Below are 13,987 nucleotides of genomic sequence, written 5' to 3'. Positions count from 1 at the left end.
ATGAACTACACCAAGTAAAAAAAAACCCAATCTCAAAAGCTTACATACTGTATGATCCCACTGGCAGGAATTCTGTACATTTTTAAAAAGACAAAATTGAAGTGACAGAGAAAAGATCATTGGTTGCCACTGGTTAGAGCTAAAGGGTGTAACTACACAGTATAGTATGAGGAAGATTTTAGGGATGATGAACCTGTTCTGTACCCTAACTGTTGTGGTTGGTAAAATCCATAGAGATATATACATACAAACATTTTTTTCAAATTTTCTCTATGTTGATTTTAAAATAATATTAGAAAGATGCAATATATAATTGTATATGAAGTAAAAAATTCCTAATGTCCAAAAAGAGAGGAAAAATGATTTTGAAAACAAATATACAATGTGTAACTCGAAGAAAATACAAAAAGGATAACAACAGTAGGCTGCAAATGGAAGGTGGACTTCAAATAAACACAGTTTGAATACGTAGGAACTGGAGACAGAATGCCAGTGAGAAGATCGAAACAGAACAAGCAGGTTGATCCTCACATTTATTTCCAACATGAATCCCAAGACTATGACATACAAGAATTCCATCTTTTAAAATATGTACTAGATCACCACACACTTAATTTTTAAAGTGAGTTCCTGTATAGTTGGTAAAAAATCTTGTTTTCTTCTTAAAGCTATTAAATCACTTCTAAATATAAATTATTTATTAGTTACATATTCAACTTTCCAGCTTATTAAATATTATAGCACAATTATTTATCTTCAAACTCTTTTAGTGGTAGAATGATCCTCAAAAGCCTGATACACAGATCAAAGCAGAAATGCTCAGGTTGAAACACAAGTGGAGGGACCAGAGCCTCTACTCATTTCACTGGTGTACCAGGGTCCAGCAGAAACAACTATGAGGACCTACTGTAACTGATTTGTCACCTTCTGAATTGGTTTGTGAATTTGGTCATGACTACATTTGCAATGATTTCTTACCATCTGCTAGACTTTCTCTTCTCTTTTTTTAAGCATAAAAAAGTAGCATTCTGGTCATATTAAATTCTATCATGACATTTTCACTTGCCTTTGTTAAATTTCTGCCATTCTATAACATCCTTGTTTAGCATTTTTTAATGATTTTACCATCAAATATAATAACCAAAAAAAAAAAAAAAAACCTCCGCTTATGTTACTCTCTATTTACAGGTGCATGAAAAACCTTGATCTTTTAAGGTATATTTTATTGTTTAAAGTACTTCTTTTTCCAGGCATGGTGCCTGGGTGGCTCCAGTCTATTAAGCTGACTCTCGGTTTCCTCTCTGGTCAGGGTCTCAGGTTTGGGAAATCGAGAGCCACAAGTCAGGCTCTGCGCCCACCATGGATTCTGCTGGAGATTCTCTCCCTCTCCCTTTCCCTCCCCCTCTACCCTTCCCCGTGCTTGCTTGCTCGCTCCCTGTCTCTCTCTCAAAAAAATAAATAAAATCTTTTTTTTTTAAAGTATTTCTCTTTTGACAACTAATAAGGGATTTCTGGCGATGATATTCCATAAAGGATTTCAGAGTGTTTTTATCTAACATAGTAATTGGCAACTGTACTTAATCCAGCACTCTGTAAATTTATATTATTATTATTCCTCTGTGCTCCTTTGCCAATTCCTTACTGGTGGTGGCACATATCTCCTATTTTACTTCATTTTATGGTAGACTATTTTTCAATCCATTTACCTGTTTCTCAAACACCTAACATTGATACACACTAGTTTAGGTATTTTCATTATTAGTCACTAAATACATTTGAGCTTGTTTGAAGGACTGATAGGTAATTTCACCTTTTTTTGGTTTAACTTTTAACTCCATGATTCCTAACCACAGTTTATTCATCCACTTTGGAAATATGGATTGCATTATAAAACTCTATGTTCATAACAGGTTTTACTAAAACCGTTGTACTTTACATCATATGTTCTAATAGTTTAATTCATTTACCTTTTGTAAATCTCTTTCAATTATATATTTTCAAGTGTACTTTATCTTTGTGGTTATCTGCTATTAAATGATTTCAGATTTCCTAAGACTTCAAATGTTCCCTCCTTTCTTAAGAGACACTTAACTTGGCCAGATGGTACACTGGAATGATAGCCACATTTCTCTTAGCTATCATTAGGTCTCTGTATTCTCAGCCTATGAATTACGAGCTAACATAGTTCTTGCCCTCCCTTCCTAAAATGCTATTGGAAATTTTGTATTCTGCTTAAAATCTACTAGGTAAGAACTTTAGTCCCCCCTCACTTTTTGAAACACTTTCTAATATTCATGCTGAAATTAGGGTTTCAAATAAGGGAAATCTTTTTCTCTTTAATGATGGTCTCTATTTTGCAATTCTTTTTTTTTTAGATTGATTTATTTACTTACTTACTTATTTATTTATTTATTTATTTATTTATTTATTTATTTATTTATTTATTCACGATAGACACACAGAGAGAGAGAGAGGCATAGACACAGGAGGAGGGAGAAGCAGGCTCCATGCCGGGAGCCCGATGCGAGACTCCATCCCGGGACTCCAGGATCCTGCCCTGGGCCAAAGGCAGGTGCCAAACTGCTGAGCCACCCAGGGATCCCCTATTTTGCAGTTCTTTACCTTTTCATATGATAATCTTATCATCCAAAGATGTATTACATAGAGACATACCATTGCTATTATTTTTTCTTCAGGTCATTTTTCTCTGATGCAGATTCGCTTTGCTTGTTCATTAACAGTACAGCTAATTTTTACTCACTTGAGTCAATTCTTTCTGGAAAGCCTCTACCAATGTTTCAGGATTTCTCACAACCTTTTAGGATCTCACAGAATTTCAGGATCAGAAAGGACTTAAATGTCCCTTCTCCCAATAAAAACCTCTCTTTTTACAAATATTCCATAATGCATTCAATATGTGTTACACTAAATTTCTGAACAGTTATACTTATTCAACAGCTTTCTGCTGGAGTAGAAATTCTGATATTAGAGAGTCTACACAATTTTTTGCTTCCCCTTTTCATCACATGACAACATTTGCCCATTAGACATACAACTTTCTTTTGCTTTCTTCTCACTTTTTTTTTTTTAATTTTATTTATGATAGTCACACAGAGAGAGAGAGAGAGAGGCAGAGACACAGGCAGAGGGAGAAGCAGGCTCCATGCAGGGAGTCCGACGTGGGATTCGATCCCGGGTCTCCAGGATCACGCCCTGGGCCAAAGGCAGGCGCTAAACCGCTGCGCCACCCAGGGATCCCTCTTCTCACTTTTCTTGAAATGTATCATGTGGGGATTTTTTAAATGGGTCTTACTCCTCCTAACACTTTGTAGGATGGAAGGTTTACATAACTAATACCATTCTCAACTGGAATACTCACATTTGACACTGGATATCTATGCTAGAATTGGAACATGTGATCTTTTAATAGAAACAAGATCAAGTATCATGAACAGCTTTTCCTCACATTTTCAAGAAACTGAAATTAATAACCCCATACTACCATAAGTGCTCAAAAACAAATATTTTAATGTAGTATTATATTTTGTTCATTCTTCCCCTTCCTATGTATATACTCCAAAGAAAAAAGGATTCTAGCATAAAAACTAGCATTGCAATACCTATTAAATATCTCTTTTCCACTAAAAACACTTAATAGTATGGCTCTGCATGAAAATGTTATGATTTTTTTATAAATTAATTTATAGATTTGTAATAAATCACTCTTATATAATAACATCTTGAAGGAATTGAATAATTTTCCAAAGATTATACTTTTATCCCAAATTAAATATTTTGGTATCTGAACAAATCCTATACAAAAACCTATTCTTTATCAAGACTCCACTTATCTAAATATTGTTTTCTTTTGTGATACTCTTAAAAGACCTAGTTTTCTCAACAGTGTATCTTTACTACCCAATGAAAAAGAAATGATGGTCACAAATAATCTAGTATTTGCTAAAAGATCTATTTTTACATGGTGCTTATTAAAATGGTATCATAGGGATTTAGAGACTTCTTTTGATCTTCCTGCTGCTTATCAGACTCAAAACAAATGCATAAAATCACTCATTTTTCAAAAAGTAAAAAAATCTATCCAAATCTTTCTTATTAATTTGTATGCACTACTGGTTGACTAGTCTCACTTTTTTTTCACAAAAATATTGTTTGACCTAAGTATAGTACATTTTTAATGTATTTTTCCAGTTCTTAGCATTAGATTTACTATAAATATCAGATGTTCTTCCACAGATTTTGTGAACTTAATATTAAAAACATATCACTGATGCTCTACACCTCAAGTTGTCAATCTGAATGAAAATGACACCATTATCAGCATCATCACTAACAGATTTCTTAAATTAGCTGCCAATACTATCAATTAGATATTTCACGGTTATTTTAGAAATGAGCATGTCAAAAGCATGTCACTTGCAACTATTTTCTCTGGCTAGCAATAAATTCAAAGTGTTCTGTGACAAAGGACATCAATCAGTAGAGCAAAGAGACCTGAGTTCAAATGTAGATGGAGACAATTATGAAAACTGTGGCATGCAAGTTAATTACTTAACCTCCTTAAGCCTCTGTATTTTCCTTATTAGTTTATTGGGAGAATGAAATGAAATAATGCATGTAGAGCATTTAACACAGAGCTTGGCACGCACTAAGTGAAAGATTTCAGTAGTAGTTGATGTTGATAATGATTTCCTAAAAAAGATTTCAAGAACTATCCGTAGTAGTTCTCAGATGCCACAGACACATTATGACTCATTTGCTACTCTTTACTGTAGATTTGCGCTTTCATTCTTTTCTACTTTTCTATGTTCTATGTTCACAGCCTCCTGAGTGAGGCTTTGGTAACATTCCCTCTAAGAATTTCATTAGGTGGCACTCGGAACACCTACAATGGAAGCTATGCTCTCCATGAGCCTCTTTCATACATGTTGTAGCTCCCAATTGCTCTTGCTTGAAATAAATTTGGGGAAAGCTGCTTTTACTCCACATTGAGCGTAGATGAGAAAAATGGCCAGTGTCTCTGGGGAATAATTAACAAAAGACAGTTTGTTTCATCTTCATGATAAAATACAGCATCCCTATTAGAAGGCAAATTCATCATTCCCAAAAGTTAAATAGAATGACACTTTAAAAGTAATTCCAGCTGATTAAATTTAGGGTTCTGAAAAAAAAAATTTAATTCATGAATATACTCTGAATCTTTCATTTGATTTTAAAATGTATAAATGTTCATTTAACTTTGAGCCCTTGCCTCTCAGTGTTCTATTCTGAGCTAGTCAAACAAGTGGTAGCAGGCATGCTGGGCTCAATAATACTGCCTCTCATATTTAAATACTCTTTTTCACTTGGATTGCAAATTAAAGACAGTCTCCTGAACACTGACACATTTTCAATGATTGATTTTGCAAAACGTGTTGATTTTTCTTACACTGTTTTGCCTCTGTGTGTGTCAACTTTGGCCTTCTTTTCTTGCTCCTTTGCAGCATTGCTGTCTCTTTGAAGCCATTGTCTGCCTGATATGAAAAATGTACATTAAACCTCATGACTAATTACACAGGCAGAAAATTCCTGATCTCAAATATAAAATACCTACACCCAGAAACTATAACAAAAGCTTCTGACTATGTACAAAACTCTTAATCAAACCTTTCATTCACTTGAATTAAAAGAAATTCCAATAATTTATTTTCTGTTAAAGTTGTGTTTACATTCTTTGAAAAGCAGATTTTTTATGCATGTCACATGCCTACAAATCAATTCATTTAACAACAAACAACATACATCCATCTCCTCCACAAAAGTTTATACTTGCTGTTACGTCTGCTATTAGGTGCTTCTGAATGAGTTCAGGTAAGTGCTACTCAGAATTGTTTTGTTCTAGATACAAAACAGTTAGGTCTTCAATATAAAGCCTATTTTTTAGCACCTGGCACTATGCATCAGCAAAGCAGACTTTTCCCAGTAAATCCTATAACCTATGGATGCAGTACATGGCTTCTCATATTTTAAAAATATACTTGAAAAGAAAATGAACAGATACTCTTCTCCCCCCAAAATTTACAAAATAATGTCTCTAAATCTGAAAGTACAGGGCCTCACACACATACTCCATGTCATAGTATATACAGCACAAAATGTCATCTCAGATAACCTAGCTGTGGGGGAAAAATTTTTTCCATGACACACTACTTACTTCTAGAGTTAATTTAACCAATCATTTTTGGAAAACTATCGAATGCATGGCCTTGCTTTAGCACTCTAAAAGATGGCCTGCAAGGAGGTTATAATCTAGTGTTGGGCAGGGGGGTGTGGTGAATACAAGAGTACACAAATAGTAATCCTATGAAACCACGAGAGAAGCGCAGTGAAAGAACACACCATGGAAACAAAGAAAGTTGTGGCTCGCTTCTTCAGCGTGCTAGAATTTTCCTAAGGGCCACCAGCCACCATTTGTTTTCATAACCCATCCTAGCACCAGACTCCCCCCACTCCCAGACTATCAAATCTAGGTACTCTGCTCTGCATAGCTGCTGCTTGCCTTTTCATTAGACCAGCTCTCCTCTGCCTCTGGTTGTTCTTCTCATGCAGTTACCAAGTACGGTAAATGCATCACATGCCATCACACTACTATTCTGGGAAACCCTGCAATAACTACCAGTGCACCAATTGGCTAGTCCAGCCTTGGATATAAAATTTTAGTTGCTTGCAAATGATGTTTCAGAATGGGGAGATGAGAGTAGCCACACTACTCCAGAAATGGCCACAATACCTAAGCAGAGGAAGTTGGAATAAGGTCTGCACATGAGCCAAAGCTTAGAATTTCATTGCCTTTGTTGGCTCATGTCACTTCTTTAATTAATGTCACTTTCTCTGTTTTAATATCAGAGCAAGTGACAAGAGTGCTTCTGGATGAATTGTGTTTTCTGAGGACTGTATGGCATACTCTCCCGCAGTCTGACAGAGGGACGTGCCAGCTTTACTTGGCAGTTACAATGCACCAGCTTTAGTTTTAGTAGTTTAATTTGTGGCAGTTATATGTTTTGAATACGTTGAAGTATTCACAACGGTCTCATGGAATCTGTTCCATAGATAAAGTTTACACAGTGGAAAAGAAAAAGCAATGGCTATAAGGCGATTAGGAAAAGCTTCTCTTGGCCACAGCTGGCCTTATAGGCATTTCTGTAAATTTAAGAGCATGTAGGGGATATGATTAAAGTGATCACAAGGAATGATGCCCCCCCCCCATTTTTTTGCCCAGTTCTGTAGTTGGTGTGAGACGATCATAAGGAATATGATATTTAGAACTCAATTTTATGCAAAATCCATTATTCAAGAAGTGAAGTTTATATACATGATAGACATGCAATGAAATAAATGTTAGAATAGAAAACTTTGTTACTTATGCATTAAGTTGATTCTAACATTTTGGTAAACTAAGTTTTTATTGATATAAAATTCAGAAGAATTTCTGCATGGAAGATAAAGGGCTAAACTTTTTCCTTTGGTTTGCTAAAGGTCTTTCAGTTTTCAGGCTGAAGTGTTCTGAAGGGTTTTTTGTTTGGACTCTTTCCTTCATCTCTTTTATACACTTTCGTGAAGCTTCATCAGCTCATGGTGAGAGCTGCCACCAAGGAGTTCTTCCAAACTTTGCCTGCCCTTTCTAAATTTAGGGTTCTTTACTGCAGCAGGTTGAAGATCTGGCTTTGATTGCACCTGGCTCTGCTGGAGAATAGAAATATTCATCTCCACTGAATGCATGCTGCTTAAGTGCTGGAGGCACTTGCAGGAGAGAAACTCTCATTGGAAACTTCATTACAATACTTTCTCTTCCCTACATGAAGTAGTAATTCTCATTCACCAAAGATAGAATTTTGCCTGACACAGCCACGGGAGCTCCTGTTTGACTTTCAAAATTAATCAACCTCTGAGCTGGAGTAGAAATGGCATGTCCTTTAACCTTAAGCACAAAAAGCTCTCAACAGACTGCAGTTTTTATATCCCTGGATGAGAGTTTGGGCCCCTAATACTTAAACTTGATGCACATACTGGGTTTCTGGCATGCTTTTGCCCATACCCATCTGCTAGCCTGGCACTGTGCCCATTCAGAAGGTGTGATGCCAGTTTCAATAGGGCATAGGTGCCAATCAAAGATGGGTTTGGAGGGGCAGCATGCAGAACGCAGCAAAAGTCAGCTCTTCTGCCAGAAGATCCTCCTGTTATCATATAATGCCAATGAAGGGCCACATGCTTCATTGCTTGGGATCACATTGCATCTGTAGATGTTTCTGGCCTTCAATGGATGTCTTTCTACAGAAGCATTTTCCTCAAGTATTACTTGATTGGAGACACTAAAGAAAAGTCTAACAAATTGAAGTCCATCCTTTTAAAAGGAACAGTGGAAATCTCTGACAGTTGTCTTGAAATAATTGCTGAGTTTTCTGCCTTTTCTCCTAAAATACTCTTTCATGTAGAGTATCGTATAGTATACTCAGTCCATCTATTGGAGTTATAAGGGACAAACATTCTGAAGAAGCACTAATCGCAAAACCAAGTACGTAAGCACTTTTTAGAAAGACCATATCTACTATTTATTCTTCTTCTCCCATATCGAAAGAAAAAAAACCCAAAACATTTCAGAAGCAAAGTCTATCCATATTTCATAAGGAAGCCAGAAGCTCTCAAAAGCTGAGAAATCTTTTATTGTATGGCAACAGAGGTGAGTTCATTTCATGAAGAAGAAATTTCCCTATAGCAATAGGTTTCAAATTTTAAAACCTTGACCACTATAAACAGTTACAAGATAGTAATAGGTGCAGTAGAAGAAACATAATATATAAATCAAGGAGGAATACGGCAGTTTGTAAGTCCTCCCTGAAGGCAAGAGACTTTGACAGTAAGTTGAAAATGAAGAACCATAATATATGTTAAAAAGAAGATCAGACACTTAACAAAATGAAAAAGACAAGGAAAAGCTAAGCCTTAGAAGAACTCTCTCTTTTTAAACAAAGAACCCTTCTGTAAATATTTAGATCTCCTAACTGATAGGCACATGCATACGCCTCTTTCTCTAAAAACTCAAAATTAATAGCCTCTGGACAGCAAAATACAAAATGAAAACACATCTCCTACAGACTTTTATTTCTTGTGAATAAGTCTAACAAGCACATTAAATTTACAAAATCCCAAGTGATTCCTTCCTGGGAGTTCTCTCTTTCCTCACCTTCACCTGGGATCTACTTTATCATACACACTAGAGTTTCCAGTACAAGTTTCCCCTATTTCATGTTTATTTTCTTCTTCTTTTCACCCTCATGGTATGGTTTGCAAAATTTTCTAGTTACCATCTTCATGGCACCATAATGTTGCATAGCATCAGATAAAACTAATTGCTTATTCCAAAGCCTATTCTATAAGACATTGTCAAAATAAAAATAGCGATGTATGTAAAATAAAGCAATAAGTGTTCCAATAATTCCACTCTAGTTGCATTATCCTTGGGTTCTTCTGAACATTATTCTACATAACTTAACAAGGAATCCATTATTGTGGGCAAAAAAGTAAAGTAAGTAAAAACTATATATGCATAAATAGTCTTTTCTATTTCTTCAAAAATCGAAGTCTGTTTCTTTGTCAATAAGTGAGTTAAACTTTGGTAATATCTAAAGATCCTACTTAAGCTACCTGTTTCTCATTTCCCTCCAAAAAAGATTTCTTCTATGTCTCAAAGCAAAATATGCTAATCTGAAAACACAACCCAAAACATGTTAGACCATCACCTAGATGAAGTCTACACATTTATCCATGGATAAGAGATTTGATCTTAAGAGTTTAATTTTAGTTTTAAAAATGTGTTTTTTTTATAAAAAAAAGAATGCCATTGATTTATGGCAATAAAGCATACACAGAAGATGTCATGATAATCGTCTCAGTTTTTCTTGTGACTAAGATTGTACCTCTACAAAATTACAAGCCAGAATTAGGGGTTACATCTGTAATTATGGAAGGGAATAAAGACAACTGGCTTGTGTAGGTTGAATATCCTAACCTCACTCTCAATCTCTCAGGCAAATGACTGTTAGCATCTACTCTGTGCTTGATACTCCAAAGAAGCTAAATGGTCATCTGGCTATGACTGACATCAAAAAACTAAAACTTCTACAGATAAATCATTTCTGTTTTTACTCATATAAGCCTTCAAAGGAATTCAGTTTAACTTTATTATGTATAACTTTTTTCTGGATTTTTTTTGACAAATTTCTGAAACCCAGTATCTTCCATATCTGAAGTACATGAGATACAACTCAAATAAGAAATTGTTACTATGTCATCATGGCTACTATCATAAATTTTACTGGTAAAAATATTTAGATCAGTAAGTAAAATGTCATAGTCTTTCAATGGTATTCTCTATATTCTTAGTTTTATGACATCGGCAGCTAAATTTATCACAATCTACGTAGGGCAGGATAAATGGAAAATCCCTCCAATGGATGTCTTTGCAACATCTTAATCTCCTGTGGCTCCAGACACTGAACCTGGGATTCAGCTGATCAAGGAGCATAGGAGTTTCTAAATAAATTAATTAATTACATTTAAGTGCCTATTAAGCTCCAAGTTCTTTAAAAACATTACTTCATTTAATTCCCACAATTATTACTATCTCAGTCATACAGAACAGGAACAAAGCCTTGTGACTAGGTGCAAGTCATTCAGTTTCTAAATGTCCTGAGTCAGGATTCAATCCAGATTTGCCTAACACCAAAACCCATACCCTTATTTATTCAATTCTCCCTTCGTTTGCTTGCTTCTGTGTTGTACCTAGCAGTAAAACAGAATTCAGATTCTGAGTTCTCTCTCCTTCCCTGGAATTTTAGAAACTTTTACAATTATTTGATACTAAAATGAGAGCAAATGTTCCCACCCCTTGAACCAGCTTCCTTTCTTCCTCTGCCCTCCTTCTTTTCATATACAAAGAAGAACCCTGTCTATGTTCTTGTATTCAGACTCTTCTTTTTCCCTCTTATAACTATTTCTATTAATGCTAGAGGCACATTATTTCTCCAAGTCAAGAGTAAATACCAAAATTCTCTGTCTCTTCCCCTTCACTCTCAACTGATGATTACTGAAAGGCCTTGGCTACTGATCTCAAAGCTAAAGGACAACTGGACACGCACAATGAGTTAGACACAGACACATGGGCTAGTTTCTTGTCAGCCTCAGGCAACAAACTCCGAGGGAATGTCTGCTGAAACTCTATTTGGAAAGAAGAACACCTGGAAAGAAGGTAGCTGGACACACAGGTGTTGTTAGGGAAAACCTCAATTTCTTCACTTATATATAAGAAACATAGTAAATTGCAAAACTATATAATTTCATATGAATTTGCTTAGATGGCTTTGAAAATACATCTATAAAAACTAAGTTGAATGAGGTGATTTCTGATGGCATCTCATTAAAGAGCTGATCCTATGATACACAAGTGCCAGTCTGGATGGAACAATGACGGCATTTGATATACACAACTTTATTATGCATTCTGAAGTATGGAGCCTCTTCCTCAAAATAGCTAAATATTTCTTCAAAATGTTTCCCCAGTGGTGGGCACTTGCTAATACTCCCAGGATCCAGGTTCTAACATTCAGATAAGATAGTAGAGGATACAGCATAATATATGGAACCTTAAAAATTGTAAAATAGGGGCATCTGGGTGGCGCAGTTGGTTAAGTATAAGGCTCTTGGTTCCCACTCAGGTTGTCATCTTAGGGTTGTGAGATCCAGCCCATGTCAGGCTCCACACTCAGTGTGGAGTCTGCCTGAGATTCTCTCTCCCTCTCCCTCTACCCCTCCTGCTCATGCTATCTTCTCTAAAATAAATTAATAAATCTTTTAAAAAACTGTAAAATAAATATTATTTTGATAATGAGAAAAAATAAGTAAAAAATAACTGACACATACTTAGAGCAAAAGAAGCACAGACCTTTTAAAAACAGGGACAAATAAATCACATGCCTGAGCAAATTTCTTTTTCAAAACAAGAACCACACAAGTAGTGAATATATGTGTGTGTGTGTGTGTGTGTATAGACCTACACTTAATTTTTGAAATGCACTTAAATTTAAATACACATTAACATTTCATATATTTACATTTTTAAAAAAGAAAATGGATAAGATCATTACAATCAATGCTTTTCCGTATTTCTTTGAAATTATTCAAATAATTCAAATATTAGAAATCTAAAAGTATAATAAGCTATGGGATCCAAAGCTATTGCTCAGAAACAACAAAAATTTATTCAACTCCTTATCCCTGGCTTTGAGTCAAGACTGTCTACTAGAGATCTTAGCTCTTTGCTATACAAGAGAATTCACTAATTCAAAGTCTCAGTCAACACTTATTTTATGGGGATTCTACTCTCTGTGGACTCTAAGTATACTCTTAGAGTATTTACCTATACCGTCCAATATGGTAGCCACTAGCTATACACAGAGATTTAGCTCTTAAAATGGGACTAGATACATTCTGGATTCTAAAGACTGTAACTAAAAACAATTCCTTTTTTAAAAAATATTGATAACATGTTGGAATAATAACATTTTAGGTATAATGGATTAAATAATATATATCACTGAAATAAATTTCACCTTTTTACTTTTTTTAATGTGGCTCTTAGAAAATTTTAAATTACATAAGTGGCTTGCATTACATTTCTATTGAACAATGCTGCTTGTCATTCTCATTATAGCACTTTTCAAGCAAGTTCAAACTTTTTTTGAATCTTTTAAAATACTTTATTTATTTGACAGAAAGAGAGAGAGAGAGAGCGCACGCAGGGGGAGCAACAGAGAAGAGGGAGAGGGAGAAGGCAGCTCCCTGGGAGCCCAATGTGGGGCTCAATCCCAGGACACTGAGATCATGTCCTAAGCCAAAGGCAGATGCTTAACTGAGCCACCCAGACACCCAAGTTCAAACTCTTTCGATGAGAAAACTGTTCTCTAATCCATACATTTTTGTGTGTGTTGGTCTTATCTTTCCAATTTGATTAGACACTGAGATGATTAATAATGAATTATTTTTTAACTGAATTTCATTCATTCGCTCAAAATGACAACTTTCTCAGAAAAGGAGCTTTATCCATTGTGATCTATGAAACATGTTGGTGAAGGGTGGCGAAATATGCCTAATTTCTAAAATATGCCTCTTCAGCATTAAGGATTATCTTGGGCTGCTAGCACCTGAAAAGGAATAAATGCAGGGAGAGGCTTTCTCCAAACTCCCTTTATTTGCATAAAGACAGATTCTCCAAAAAAGACTCAACTGTTATAAATTCCCTTCAGGGAAGTTTCATCAACCGGAAAAAACTAATTCTTATCACAAGAGATTAGAAGTTGCCAAACTTTGTCACAAACTATCATATCCCCCATCTATTCTCCTAAAGGCCCATTCATCTTTCCTAAAGATCATTTACTGCCCTTTAAGTGGTCTCCATTCCCTCTCCTTCTCCAAGACAATACTCCCTATGTGTATAAGTTCTCACATCACACTGCTTTTTGGGATATTCACTTTTTTCCTCTGCGATATCTGTGTGCACATAACATTAAAGATTAGTAAATATGTACACCTTTTCTCCTGTTGTCAGTTTCTTTCATAAACCCAGCTCTCAAACCTAGAAGAGTAGGGAAACTCTTTCTTTCCCTATTGTCTCAAATGTTTAATAAGGAATTCAAGATTCCCCCAATGGAGGTCTTTTCGCAGCTTCTTAAACTCCTATAAGAACAAATGTAATGAGTCAATCCATTTAGGAGAATTTATCCTTGAGGGTAATTTTTTTAAATCACTAGTATTTATCTTATTTTATTCATTAAATCAAGTCATGTAATGGATAGTTCTGATCGTTAAACTACAGATTTAAGGTAGCCCTGAATGATCCTTTTAAATTCAATGTAATTTAAAAACTTTCAAATCTAGT

At 35.3% G+C, this 13,987-nt stretch overlaps 1 protein-coding gene across 4 annotated transcripts in view; it reads right to left on the bottom strand.

The window, feature by feature from the left end:
• The window catches only part of VRK2 (VRK serine/threonine kinase 2), a 215,714-nt gene that overhangs the window by 95,510 nt on the left and 106,217 nt on the right, over positions 1–13,987 (bottom strand). The window contains exon 1 of one of the 4 annotated variants that reach the window (XM_072768451.1): positions 5,447–5,526. The exons of the other annotated variants lie outside the window; for them this stretch is intronic. Coding sequence (XP_072624552.1) covers positions 5,447–5,504 — 58 coding nt within the window. The 5' untranslated portion in view covers positions 5,505–5,526. Of the gene's footprint in view, positions 1–5,446; positions 5,527–13,987 lie in introns of those variants that run through there. 4 annotated transcript variants of the gene reach the window in all.

This window comes from Canis lupus, chromosome 11 (assembly GCF_048164855.1).
Source record: "Canis lupus baileyi chromosome 11, mCanLup2.hap1, whole genome shotgun sequence".
NCBI lineage: Eukaryota > Metazoa > Chordata > Mammalia > Carnivora > Canidae > Canis > Canis lupus.
The sequence above is the reverse complement of the archived record's forward strand: the minus strand, read 5'-3'. Positions and strand labels throughout refer to the sequence as shown.